Source organism: Procambarus clarkii, chromosome 43 (assembly GCF_040958095.1).
Source record: "Procambarus clarkii isolate CNS0578487 chromosome 43, FALCON_Pclarkii_2.0, whole genome shotgun sequence".
Lineage (NCBI taxonomy): Eukaryota > Metazoa > Arthropoda > Malacostraca > Decapoda > Cambaridae > Procambarus > Procambarus clarkii.
Genome location: NC_091192.1, coordinates 20,061,844 through 20,076,843, shown reverse-complemented (window position 1 = coordinate 20,076,843; position 15,000 = coordinate 20,061,844). Strand labels below are relative to the sequence as shown.

The 15,000-nt window shown below is 47.4% G+C and overlaps 2 protein-coding genes across 2 annotated transcripts in view; one reads left to right on the top strand and one right to left on the bottom strand.

The window, feature by feature from the left end:
• The window catches only part of LOC123750273 (circumsporozoite protein-like), a 57,730-nt gene extending 53,574 nt beyond the window's left edge, over positions 1 to 4,156 (top strand). Inside the window, exon 3 of the mRNA XM_069340022.1 lies at positions 4,034 to 4,156. Within this exon, the coding sequence (XP_069196123.1) occupies positions 4,034 to 4,156 (123 nt within the window). The remainder of the gene's footprint in view (positions 1 to 4,033) is intronic.
• A 3,336-nt stretch (positions 4,157 to 7,492) lies between these two features.
• The window catches only part of LOC138373673 (proteoglycan 4-like), an 11,301-nt gene continuing 3,793 nt past the window's right edge, over positions 7,493 to 15,000 (bottom strand). The window contains exon 2 of the mRNA XM_069340021.1: positions 7,493 to 8,264. Coding sequence (XP_069196122.1) covers positions 7,493 to 8,264 — 772 coding nt within the window. The remainder of the gene's footprint in view (positions 8,265 to 15,000) is intronic.

Sequence of the window (15,000 nt, the reverse complement as noted above, 5' to 3'; positions counted from 1 at the left end):
CACAGGATGAGTATGGGGTGCACAATAAATTACCACTCACAGGATGAGTATGGGGTGCACAATAAACTACCACTCACAGGATGAGTATGGGGTGCACAATAAACTACCACTCACAGGATGAGTATGGGGTGCACAATAAACTACCACTCACAGGATGAGTATGGGGTGCACAATAAACTACCACTCACAGGATGAGTATGGGGTGCACAATAAATTACCACTCACAGGATGAGTATGGGGTGCACAATAAATTACCACTCACAGGATGAGTATGGGGTGCACAATAAATTACCACTCACAGGATGAGTATGGGGTGCACAATAAACTACCACTCACCCTCCCTCCATCCCCCCCAGGACACTATATCCCTTCCCTCTTCCACAACCCTTCACCTTCCTCTTCCACACCAACATCTACCCCTACCCATGCATCCCTTCCCCCTTCCCTACCCCATGCATCCCTTCCCCCTTCCCTACCCCATGCATTCCTCCCCTGGTCCTACCCCCCATGCATTCCTCCCGTGGTCCTACCCCATTTATTCCTCTCATTGTTCTACACCATTTATCCCTCCCCCCTACCCACACGTCTCTCCCCAATCCCATTCATCCTTTCCTCCCCCACTCCCCCAACACCTCGGCCTCCCCCCATCACTGCACTAAGCACTCTTCTCTTACTTTATAGGCTGGAGGCCCAGGCCAAAGATAAGTCTCTTTGTTGTATTATTTACGGCTAAGTTGGGTAGCCGGCTACTGTAATTACAGTTTTTTCCCTCCGGGCGATGGGATGTTATGAACACAAAAGATTAGAAGCTCCTTAATTTGACGCTGGAACATTAGTTTATGGGATTTACGAGAGAGACGGAGAGGGAGGGAGAGACGGAGAGGGAGGGAGAGACGGAGAGGGAGGGAGCGAGGAGAGAGGGAGCGAGAGGGAGACACCAGCCCCGTGCTCGCTCTCTCGATGCTTGCTTAACAGAAATAGAAACTAGCATCATTAAGAGTGTACCCTTGTTAGAGGCTAACAAGGTTATTTACTCGAGGCAGTGACATGTAGTTCATCATGAATATACTTGAAGGGCCCATCTTCCTATGAGTTAGCGTAAATGCTGATTACTAAACACCATCGCATATTTATAGTGTGATGAACAGAAGAAAATTCTGGCAGCAAGCTTCGTTAATGGATATGAGATAAATATGAGATAACGCGTTATCTCATATTTGCTTGACAGCTGCGGCTGCAAAACTCTCCACTTAAGAAAGCACATTTTCTTTTGGGCGCTATTCCTTTCCCCCGTCCCATCCCAAATGCTTTTCCTAATCCCTTCCACGTGCTATATAATCATAATGGCTTGGTGTTTTTCCCTAATAGTTCCTCTTCCATTTTGAATGTCTTGCCCCCCCCCACCCCCCTCCTACTTTGACAACAGACTCGAACTCCTCCCTCACTTTAAGCACCACTAGAAGCCAACCACCAAAACTCAACCATTACAATACAATAACCGCAACACATAACCGCAACACATAGCCACATAACCGCAACACATAACCGCAACACATAGCCACAACACATAACCGCAACACATAGCCACAACACATAACCGCAACACATAGCCACAACACATAACCGCAACACATAGCCACAACACATAACCGCAACACATAGCCACAACACATAACCGCAACACACAGGTTATTGTGTGGAAATCCACACAATAACCATCACCAGGCGGCAGCAACATTGTGCAATAACACACATTAACACATAATGAAAATACAGAAGTCGACTCCAAAAGCACCATCCCGTCCCCGTAGTTCCTATATACAACACTGTAACCTTAATCCTAACATATATACCCCCACCACACTAGCACCAATCCTAAGTAAACCTTACATACCAGTGCTGCGGCCAACTTACACTACCAGACAATACCACACCACAGAAATCATACACCAAGCCATACCAACCACCACACAACCATCATACAACCACCACACAACCATCACACAACCACCACCACACAACCACCACAACCACCACACACCCACCACACAACCACCACACAACCACCACACAACCACCACACACCCACCACACAACCACCACACAACCACCACACACCCACCACACAACCACCACACACCCACCACACAACCACCACACAACCACCACACAACCACCACACAACCACCACACACCCACCACACAACCACCACACAACCACCACACAACCACCACACAACCACCACACAACCACCACACAACCACCACACAACCACCACACAACCACCACACACCCACCACACACCCACCACACACCCACCACACCCACCACACAACCACCACACAACCACCACACAACCACCACACAACCACCACAACCACCACACACCCACCACAACCACCACAACCACCACACACCCACTACACAACCACCACACCGCCACCACACAACCACCACACACCCACTACACAACCACCACACACCCACTACACAACCACCACACAACCATCACACAACCACCACACAACCACCACACCCACCACACAACCACCACACACCCACCACACACCCACCACACCGCCACCACACAACCACCACACACCCACCACACACCCACCACACCCACCACACAACCACCACACAACCACCACACACCCACCACACACCCACCACACCCACCACACAGCCACCACACAACCACCACACACCCACCACACAACCTAACAGCCTGGTTGATCAGTCCAGCAACCAGGAGGCCTGGTCGACGACCGGGCCGCGGGGACACTAAGCCCCGGAAGCACCTCAAGGTAGCCTCAAGGTAGGTAACCATCACACAACCACCACACACCCACCACACACCCACCACACACCCACCACACACCCACCACACAACCATCACACAACCACCACACACCCACCACACACCCACCACACAACCACCACACACCCACCACACACCCACCACACAACCACCACACACCCACCACACCCACCACACACCCACCACACCCACCACACACCCACCACACAACCACCACACCATACATTTCCCCCAAAATGTCAATTTTCCCTGTAAATCATGCCCCTGGAGTTCTTTCAGCCTCCCCTGGCAAGTGAAAGTTTATACGAGATATTTATCTTAAAACCTTTTATCCCGGGAAGAGAGTCGGAGGGGCGTCGTTCTCTTATGATGGAGAGTTGTGTATCCCTATCCTGACCACCCAGCCACAGAGACAAGCTAAGGGGGATAAGGGATAGGGGGGGGGTTGAGGATAGGGGGGAGGTCGTAGGGAGCCTTTCTCAAGAACTTCACTTCGCCACACACAGAGATCACACTAACGTGATGCATCAAATGAACAAATCCACAAGGGCCGTGACGAGGATCCCGGACGCAGGTTCGAATCCTCGTCACGGCCCTTGCGGATTTGTTCATTTAACTTTACTTCGCCTTTGCAACACGCTTGCTCATCACGCATATACATGTACAATCAAGAAAACTAACCAAGATGAAACCTTTGGCAAACAGTTGGCTTCTGGTTCATCCAGTTCTCATACTTTATTGTTACTTGCCATTGTATTTATTCATAATGGTTTATAATGAATAATTAGGCTCGCCAAAAATGGGTTTCTAGGGACAGGCTTCGGGTGAGCTGATGTAGGGAAACAGCTCTTAGCTTGCTGTGTCATTAGCAAGTTTCACGTGTTGGTCTCGGGGATATGACTTGAATGCCGCCGACAATCCTAACAGCATTTCCTCTCTCCAATAACGGAAAGCTATTAAATACTTCTTAGCATTACTTACTAAGAATAAAGACTTTCGTATATTTCATTGAATGAGAGCTCTCCTTCTTCATCCTGATGAGCTCCCTTCTTCTTCATCCTGATGAGCTCCCTTCTTCTTCATGTTGCTCCGCTTCTTCATCTTCATTCAACTGTTGTTCCGCTTCTTAATTTCCCATTAAGACCGCCTTTCAAGGTAAGGCAATTATAAGAAAAACTGTAAAGTTGGTATGATTATGTAACACTTGGAAGGGATATGAGGACAAGAAGCTGGGATATGAGGACAAGAAGCTGGGATATGAGGACAAGAAGCTGGGATATGAGGACAAGAAGCTGGGATATGAGGACAAGAAGCTGGGCTATGAGGACAAATAGAAAGGATATATGTGTGTATTCAGTTAGTTTTGCTTGCGGGGGTTGAGCTCTGGCTCTTTGGTCCCGCCTCTCAACCGTCAATCAACTGGTGTACAGATTCCTGAGCCTATTGGGCTCTATCATATCTACACTTGAAACTGTGTATGGAGTCAGCCTCCACCACATAACTTCCTAATGCATTCCATTTGTCTACTACTCTGACACTGAAAAAGTTCTTTCTAACATATCTATGGCTCATTTGGGCATTCAATTTCCACCTGTGTCCCCTAGTGCGTGTGCCCCTTGTGTTAAATAGTCTGTCTTTATCTACGTTATCAATTCCTCTGAGAATCTTGTATGTGGTGATCATGTTCCCCTCTAGCTCTTCTGTGTGTGTGTAGAGGAGGCAAGCATCAGCACAGGTGCAAAGGTCAACGGTTGTGTGGGGTGAGGCAGTCTACCTGACCAGACTTCATCAACAATCGAAACCACTCCCTCTTTAGCAGTAGCGGCTCACGGCGTGGAGAAGAGGGGGGGGGCTGCATGGGCTTTGCCCCCTTCCCCCTTCCCTTCCGTCCTCCCAACCCACATCACCCGTCACTCCATCCCTCCTATCCAACCCTTCCCATGCTCTTGTGTCACCTCGCCTAGCCTTTTACATCCTAAACTACTCTCCCACCCACTACGTCTTCCCTGTAAGCCTGGCTATATTAGGCCCTGTTAAGAACAATCACCAGTATTTAGATATAACGATTTCGAATGTCCAAATACGTTCTCCCACACACACGCACGCAGACACACACACACACACACACACACACACACACACACACACACACACACACACACACACACACACACACACACACACACAAGTTCTACGAGGCTACGAGGCTACTGGCTCTCACCAGTATTTAGATATAACGATTTCGAATGTCCAAATACGTTCTCCCACACACACGCACGCAGACACACACACACACACACACACACACACACACACACACACACACACACACAAGTTCTACGAGGCCACACACAAGTTCTACAGGCTACGAGGCCTGGGGGCCTCGTAGCCTGGTGGATAGCGCGCAGGATTCGAAATTCTGTGGCGCGGGTTCGATTCCCGCACGAGGCAGAAACAAATGGGCAAAGTTTCTTTCACCCTAAGTGCCCCTGTTACCTAGCAGTAAATAGGTACCTGGGAGTTAGTCAGCTGTCACGGGCTGCTTCCTGGGGTGTGTGTGTGTGGGGGGGGTGTGGGGGAAAAAAAAAAAAGGTAGTTAGTAAACAGTTGATTGACAGTTGAGAGGCGGGCCGAAAGAGCAAAGCTCAACCCCCGCAAAAACACAACTAGTAAACACACACACACAGACGTTCCTTGTTCGGTGGGACGCGAACAAGGGGACACAGGTGAAAACTGAGTACCCACATGAGCCACAGAGAACTTAGAAGGAACTTTTTCAGTGTCAGAGTAGTTAACAGGTGGAATACATTAGGCAGTGATGTGGTGGAGGCTGACTCCATACACAGTTTCAAATGTAGATATGATAGAGCCCAGTAGGCGTTGGAACCTGTACATCAGTTGACTGACGGTTGAAAGGCGGGACCAAAGAGCCAAAGCTCAACCCCCGCAAGCACAAATAGGTGAATACACACACACGTGAATCTGGTCGCTACAAAGCGATAGCCTCGCATTTTGCAAGATCGGCGTTCGATTCCCAATGATGCAATTATTCAGGCAGCGGATATTCACACCGGCCTCACCCCCCCCCTCATCCCCCCGAGCCCATCAACACGAAGAATAAGGCCCAACAGCTTCCACCCGATGATCCTCTGCCAATTAGCGATACTGACATAAATGCCTTACAGCCGTCTCGTTCACGTCCCTAGGAGGGGGAAAAGGTGCTATAGAGGTGAAATTAAGAATAAAATACAACAAGCACTAAAAACTGCTATAGAAGGCAAGACCATTACAAGTAAAGGCCATTGTTTATCAGGTCTTAGCACGTGTTATGATTCCTAGAAGTCAAGGCAGATGGATTAAATTATGTCAGTTAAAGATGACCTGATTAAAAGGGAGTTAACGGGAATGAAACTTATCACTAATTGATACCCCATAGTATCAATTACCCCTCCCCCTCCCCCCATAGTACATGGGGGAGGGGAGGGGGAGGGAGCAATTTAGGATTTGGTTGTTAAATATCATGTGAAGGGTGCAGCTTTACTGACATTCCTGTGCGTGCGTGCGTGCGTGCGTGCGTGCGTGGTAGCCTGCCTTCCTCATTTGTAATTTCCCTCTCTCCCTTTCTTCTTTCCTTCATTCACTTCCTCCCTTCTTCGTTCCCGCCCTTTTTTCTCCCATCTTTCATCCTTCTCTCTCTCTCTCTCTCTCTCTCTCTCTCTCTCTCTCTCTCTCTCTCTCTCTCTCTCTCTCTCTCTCTCTCTCTCTCTCTCTCTCTCTCTCACGAATCATATACCCAACCATCTGTATGCACCTCTCGCTGTTTATGCTACGTACAGTAAAGGTGGGTGTCTTAAGTACCTGGAGTCGTGAGAGTGCGTCTGTCTTAGTTAAGCTGCATCTAAACTGAAGACAACCCAAAATGGCTTCGAGGAAAAGAAGAACTCTACAAGAAACAGATGAAGGCAGAAGTCAAGTAACACACACACACGGGTCCTGGAGAATACAGGAGTGGGCCCTCGTTATCCCCCCCACTACCTAGAGCGTGTTTGTTCCCTGAGGGCCCGTCGTGATTGTCTCCACCACCTGAGGGTGACCCAGCTGGGAGGGTGAACCAGCTGGGAGGTCCTAGGCAGCACCACAACCTCCACCTTGTTGCACCATTTGCTCTTCTTGCATGGCAGCTCCTGGGGTCCTCCTAGTACACTTCCTGCTATTACTTCCTTCCAGTTTCCGAATTCACTTTGGAAATGTGTCCCGGGCACTCTTGAGACCTTTTACGCTGTGTGATACATGTATCCATAAATACATACATACATACATACATACATCACAGATAGCAATAGCGAGCTATAGAATCTCCAGCGGTGATCTCCCACCTTGCTGGATGCTGGTGGGACTGTCCGGTCGTGTTCACTCAGACACGAGCGCAGCTTCGCCAGACTTATCTTTCCAGCGATACTGTTTCAATTTAATATCCTCCCCCTTTGGCTATCACCACCCCGTCCCCCTTTCCCTCCCCCTCTAAGCCCGTTCTATTGATTTGCCACTTTGCCCCCCCCCCCCCTCCTGTATAAACAAAAATTGTTTGTTTACACAAAATCGTAAGTGATCTACACAAAATTTTCGGGTGATCGAGGATGATGCATAGTTAATGTTAATATTATGGTACTTTAATTAGTACTAAAATGTTGATTTTTTTTGACAAGTTTGTTTGATTCCGTAAAGAGGTCTCTGGGTCTCCGGGTCTCTGGGTCTCCGGGTCTCTGGGTTTCCGGGTCTCTGGGTTTCCGGGTCTCTGGGTCTCTAGGTCTCCGGGTCTCAGGGTCTCTGGGTCTCTGGGTCTCCGGGTCTCCAGGTCTCCGGGTCTCCGGGTCTCCAGGTCTCCGGGTCTCTGGGTCTCTGGGTCTCCAGGTCTCCGGGTCTCTGGGTCTCCGGGTCTCTGGGTCTCCGGGTCTCCGGGTCTCTGGGTCTCTGGGTCTCCGGGTCTCCAGGTCTCTGGGTCTCCGGGTCTCTAGGTCTCTGGGTCTCCGGGTCTCCGGGTCTTCGGGTCTTTGGGGTCTCTGGCTCTCTGGGTCTCTGGATCTCCGAGTCTCTGGGTCTCTGGGTCTCCGGGTTTCTGGGTCTCCGGGTCTCTGGGTCTCTGGGTCTCCAGGTCTCCGGGTCTCTGGGTCACTGGGTCTCCGGGTCTCCGGGTCTCTGGGTCTCTGGGTCTCTGGGTCTCCGGGTCTCCGGGTCTCTGGGGGGTCTCTGGGTCTCCAGGTCTCTGGGTCTCTGGGTCTCTGAGGGTCTCCGGGTCTCTGAGTCTTCGGGTCTTTGGGTCTCCGGGTCTCTGGGTCTCCGAGTCCGGGGGCTCCGGGTCTCTGGGTCTCTGGGTCTCCGGGTCTCCGGAACAATCTACCGCTCAACCATACCTTCCTTTCCCATTTACCTCTCAACTTTCCCCTTTAAGCGTTTCAAATAATTAGGAAAACATAATGAATGGGTTGTCAGTAGACACGACCATTAACCACACCCCGCCACCACAAGCTGCCGTCAACCACCTCACTCTACCAACACCCTCGTCAACCACCACCATCACTATCTTCCACCTATACCCACATCAACCACCATCCACCACCAGTGTAAACACCTAAGTAAAAGTAGGTCAAAGGTAAGTAAACTAAGGCTTTTTGTGCTTCAACTTACATTAGTACTATCGCCTTCCGAACCCCAAGAAATTAAATTCTTTATTATTTAAATAAAGTTTAACTTCTTTATTAAAGAAGTTAAACTCTTAAATTATCTTATTTTTAATTATAATTATGATAGATTAAGAATTTAAAAACCGTTTTAACACTGTGGTGTCTTATTTTGACAGCCATGGGGGGGGGGGGGAGGGGGTTTAATAAAATAAACAAATCCACAAGGGCCGTGACGAGGATTCGATTCGAACAGGCAGTGTCTGGGATGCTCCCGGACGCAGGTTCGAATCCTCGTCACGGCCCTTGTGGATTTGTTCATTTGATGCATCACATTAGTGTGATCTGTGTGTGTGGGGTTTAATACACTCAAAAAGCCCCTGTTACCCAGCAGTAAAATAGGTACCTGGGTGTTAGTCAGCTGTCACGGGCTGCTTCCTGGGGGTGGAGGCCTGGTCGAGGACCGGACCGCGGGGACACTAAAGCCCCGAAATCATCTCAAGATAACCTCAAGAAGATAACCATAGAGCTTTAATTTTGTATTTATTGCTTAGACTTCCAATGGGCTACAATATAGAAGTTACCTTAGTGAAAATAAATTGTAATTTCCCCCCTTTTTTACGTTCGAGGTGTTGTGTGTTATCACGGGAAAAAAAGGAGTTAACTTGATTGCTCTGTTTTTCTTATACAAAAGGCTAAAATTGTTTTTATTTAATCAATCACGTAATTGGTATAATATTTCTTTATAACTCTTATACTCTATAATAATTGCTATCAATGTTTCTTATAGATTGTAAGGAGAGCCGACTACTGCCCTGAGTACCTCCTGAGTAGGAGGCCTGGTCGACGACCGGGCCGCGGGGACGCTAAGCCCCGGAAGCACCTCAAGGTAACCTCTTCATATTAAATAATAAAGATAACGGGAAAATTTGATATATAATATCTCCAATATAAATTAGGTATATAAATAACACCATATATACACACAAACGAGATGGATTTGTTTTTTTCTTTTCTTTCGGCTCAAGGGAGGGAAGGGGGGGGGAGTTGGAGAAGGAGAGGAAGGTATAGAGAAGAGAGAAGGTAGAGGAAGGGAGAAGGTAGGGAGAAGGGACGTCAGAGGAGAGGAGGGAAAGTGAGGGGGGAATAAGTTAAGGGGAGGGAGAAGAAGGAACAGGTAGGGGAAGAGGAAGAGGTCGAGAGGAGAGAGGAGGAGAGGAAGGGAAGGGGAAGGAGGCGGCGGCCGCCGTCAAATATTAACACCTAACGCAAGATCGTCCAAACAACTGACAACGCCATAATTAAGTTGGTTACCGAGGAAACGACGTAATTGTCAAGTTAAATTAACATACCGCACCTTCCCGAGCGTTGGTTGGCTGGGCCTAGAGTAGGGGGGGGGGAGGGAGGGAAGGGAAGGGAAGATGATGGGGAGAGAGGAGGAGGAGGAGGAGAAGCGGGTAGAGGTAGGTGAGGAGGAATGAATCAGGGTAGGGGGGGGGGAAGAAGAGGGAAGGAAGGGGTATGAGAAGAGGGGAGGCGTGAGGGGTGAAAGGGAAGTGAAAGGGTAAGGCCAGACAGATAAAAGAGAAAGGGTGCGGAGGTAATGTAGAGAAGGGGGTGAAAGAAGAGGGAAAAGCTATGGAAAAATAACAAAGAGGAATGTTAATAGAGAAATGATTGTAAACACGGGGGGGGGGGATGTATATGTGGAAAAGGGCCGAGGAAAGAAAAGGACAAGTTGAAGGATGGTGAAGAGCGCAAGGAGCCGAAAGGAGTAGGGAAAACAAGGGAAAGGAAGAGATGAGAAGCTGTTATTTTTATGGCTAATGGAAAGTAAATATAAGAGGCAAGTGGGAGGAAGAGTGAAACACGGGTAAAGAAGGAACAAGAAAAACAGGAAGGTTGGGAACACATACGACATCTGCTCCTCTTACCGCCATCATGACTCACTTAATCCGTATTCACTAAAACAGTTCACGAGCGCCGTCGAGGCGCTACGAGGTCGTATATCATCCGAGGTTATCACCGCGAAAGACCGCCTCGTAGCCACCATCTCAGAGATACCAAGTCGCTATGATCGAGATTAAGAGGAACACATCTCGTAAGTTCCCAGGAAAGCGCTCTGTGAATCCTGGCCTAGCTGGGTAGGGTATCGAGAGCCCTTACCTCGAGCTATCCCTTCACGCTTACTCCTATCCCCATCTGTCCCAGCAAGAAGGATCGTTAGTCACAGTTCCCATCTCCGGCTCGAGATGGACGCCACGAGTAATCGCTGATTAGACTCGGTTAAGTGACAATAATGTGGGGAAACTCTATATACGCTTCTCGCTACGTCAGACCTTTACACATACACTTGTACCTCTAGGTGAGAGAGAGAGAGAGAGAGAGAGAGAGAGAGAGAGAGAGAGAGAGAGAGAGAGAGAGAGACAGAGAGAGACAGAGACACAGAGACACAGAGAGAGAGAGAGAGACAGGCAGAGAGAGAGAGAGACACAGAGAGAGAGAGACAGACAGACAGAGAGAGAGAGAGAGAGAGAGACAGGCAGAGAGAGAGAGAGACACAGAGAGAGAGAGAGAGACAGACAGACAGACAGAGAGAGAGAGAGAGAGAGAGAGAGAGAGAGAGAGAGAGAGAGAGAGAGAGAGAGAGAGAGAGAGAGAGAGAGAGAGAGAGAGACAGACAGACAGACAGACAGACAGAGAGAGAGACAGAGAGACACAGACAGACAGACAGACAGACAGACAGACAGACAGACAGACAGACAGACAGACAGACAGACAGAGAGAGACAGAGAGAGAGAGAGAGAGAGAGAGAGAGAGAGAGAGAGAGAGAGAGAGAGAGAGAGAGAGAGAGAGAGAGAGAGAGAGAGAGAGAGAGACAGAGAGAGAGAGAGAGAGAGAGAGAGAGAGAGAGAGAGAGAGAGAGAGAGAGAGAGAGAGAGAGAGAGAGAGAGAGAGAGAGAGACAGAGAGAGAGAGAGAGACAGAGACAGAGACAGAGAGAGACAGAGACAGAGAGAGAGAGAGAGAGAGAGAGAGAGAGAGAGAGAGAGAGAGAGAGAGAGATAGAGAGATAGAGAGAGAGAGAGAGAGGGGCAGACCTGTTGATCTTGTTGGAAAATAAAACAAAAACCTTTTTCCTTTTTCTGAGCACTATTAGGATAGAAGTGATCATGGATATATAAAGCTTATAAGGCTCTCTTCCCGCCCTCCGTCCTCCGTGCATGAGCTCTATGGACTCCTGAACATACTGTACAACCACTAAACATCAGACTACAGCACCAAGCCAACATTCACCAGGGAGTGAAACACCATCAAAAATTTAGAAGAGCCAATGCTAGAAAACCCCACCCCACAGCTGGGGCCCAAGAGCTTGGATCTACTCGAGCTAAACAAAGCACCACAATACATAATTCCCAGTCGAAATAGACACCAGAACTACCCCCCCCCCCCCCGTTGGAAAGACCCTTAAATATATCATTAAAACATATACCCAATCATCGGAGTGTGTATATGTCAATGGTACACAGTATTTATTTATAGACATCCATATATGTTAAAACACATGTGAAGAACCTCTCTCACACACTTACAGCTCCCTGACAAGAGGGAGCCAGCTTAGCTTATAGCTACCAACACCCACACATGGTGTCAGCAAGGCGGACAGCCCGCCTATAACTGCCATAACCCATACAAAATTTCTCATTACCAAACTTTTCCCTTCATATGTATCTCTCCTCTTGCTCGAGACAAACCTCCCGCCAACACTGCCGACCGGGAAACAGTTGAAGCCCAGAACTCCCTTGTGAACAACAATATGATGGCAATTCGACAGAAAATGAGAATTAATGAGTGTAACTACAATAACATTTAATGGTCTTACTACCAATACTAATTTACATTATCTAAAACTACCAATTCAACCATGTATTCAAGGATTGGATTATATTTGCACCAGTCGAGGAAGATATATATATATATATATTCAAATTTTCTACAACTCTGTACTCAAAAATAAGTCCTTTGCTCAGCTTGGATATACATCCCGTTATTAACTTTATAAAATGGAATAATATTTTTAATTTTTTTCAACTTGAGTTCAAGCAAAATAGTTTAACTCAGATCTTTTAATGCAGACAAAACCTATAGTTTCCAGAAGAAGCAGACAGAGTTCCATGTTAAATATTGAAGCTGTCAGGGCGCATATTGCCTCAATATATAAAAAAATAACATTTAAGCTCTAAATAAAGAATAACAATTAAACTTTAATTTTAACTACATTAAATAAATACAAGGTCATATCTTACTTAAATATACTTAAATATACCATAAGTTTTCATCTTACCTAGACGTATATAGACCAATCAAGGTCATGTGTTAATAAATACAACATTAAGATCATATCTTCCCTAGACTAGTAAAACATTTAAGGTCACTGGTATGGTTATTATTAGTATCTTTAAGCAGTCCTGGTTATCTCCTTCAGGCCCAGTCGCTATCCAGCTTTCAGCCGAATAAGATATTAGATGCTCACTTATCTAGACGTATGTCGAAGGAAATAGTGAAATCAAGACTACCCTTAACAATATATTCATAACAGTATATTCATAAAGAGAAACAAAATGAAAAAACATAAGAGTTAATTACCGGTTATCCAGAAAGAGGGAGGCAGACAATTCCCTGTGCCACTCTACAGGAACGTATGGGACAGAGAAGCACCAGAAAGTTACAAATAATCCTACTCTCGTTGCCTGGGTAGATAATTAAAAATGGTGGAGAACACTTTCGACAAAATAACACACAATGTAGATTAAAAATTACACTGAGAGAGCTGCACTGTTATTATGCGGAGGGCACTTCCTAACCCTAAAAATGCAGTGACAAAGTATTTAACCTAGATACAAGGTAATACTTGAGGTATGAAAGAGATGTGTCACAGAATTCTGTCCAAGAGTCCTACACGCCACTGTCGGTCGGCCGAGCCGGTCGGCCGAGCGGACAGCACGCTGGACTTGTGATCCTGTGGTCCTGGGTTCGATCCCAGGCGCCGGTGAGAAACAATGGGCAGAGTTTCTTTCACCCTATGCCCCTGTTACCTAGCAGTAAAATAGGTACCTGGGTGTTAGTCAGCTGTCACGGGCTGCTTCCTGGGGGTGGAGGCCTGGTCGAGGACCGGGCCGCGCGGACACTAAAAATGCCCCGAAATCCTCTCAAGATAACCTCAAGATAGCCACTGAGGTTTTAAATCTGGCGAGAGAGCTGCTGCACTTCTCTCCCTCCAGTTCTTGCAAAATTTACACAATCAACAATTTCAAACAAGTTTACTATCTATGACACAGTTTACATCTCGGCTAGCTAGTGACAATCAATCACCTACATGCATAAAGGACAAACCTACCACAAAGCATTCATACAATACTGGATAGTTGACTGAATATTGGCTCCTAAACTCGGTCCCTTTAAATTATTAATTAGACAGTAGCAGTGCTGCCCCCTCCCCCCTTGCCGCCTTCTGTGAAAATAACCAGTTTCTGGGTGAGGGTCAACAACAACTAGAGAGCTGTTGTGAATTTTTGTTTCACCCCAACTGTAATTATATACAACGTTGACAATTTACTGACAGTTTAACAATTGCCAGTTTGAGATTAGCAAAGACGAGGGTTTAGGGTGCACATAGTTGAGAAAGGGTTCTTCTGTGCGGGTATTCTTTGCAGACAGACTTCACCCGAACCTGACTCACTTTCGGTCACAAGAGTCACTTGAACGCAAGAAAGGCACTCGAAAACGACCTCCCTAGTGAAGGTCCTTCATCAAAAATTTGTATGAAGGCCTAATAGCATAAGAGCGGACATAAGTCAGTGTCGAATACACTTTAATTGAGAGACAGTATTTAAGAGGGCTTCACGAATTCCTGTCACTTAACGTTTATATACAGTAAGCTTACGTACTAATACATTACAGTACGGTACGTTACTCTACAACTGGGGACACTGGGGGCACCTCAACTGACCGAGGTGTCGACAATCGTCAACAATCCTGTCTTAACCCTTCATGGACAACCAATCACAAACAAGGCTGTCCTAACACTGCCGATTGCAAGGTAAAACCCCAGAATTCCTTCTGGATACTTGAGGAACAATATCAAGACATGCACAATCAGCGCAAATAATGACCTGTCAACCTGACAGTCAATACAATAAGCACAATTACATGATAATATATCACGAGAGTTCTCACAAAAATGCCGGCCTCGCGCACTTAATATACTCCCTCATTCACACAGCTCGCTGACCGGCTGGTCTTGCGGGCGATGGTCTCGTAGAAGCCGTGCTGGCTCCCTCTACAAGGACTGCACGTGGCATCTTGTCTAGATCACGCACGTGGCAGCAGGTCGTGCCCCGTGGCAGCAATTCGTGCCGCTAGGGCTGGTGCACGGGTGAGGATATTTACCGGTTCACGTGCAGTTCGGCCTTCGTCCTGGTCCGCGCGACAAGAGTGGTG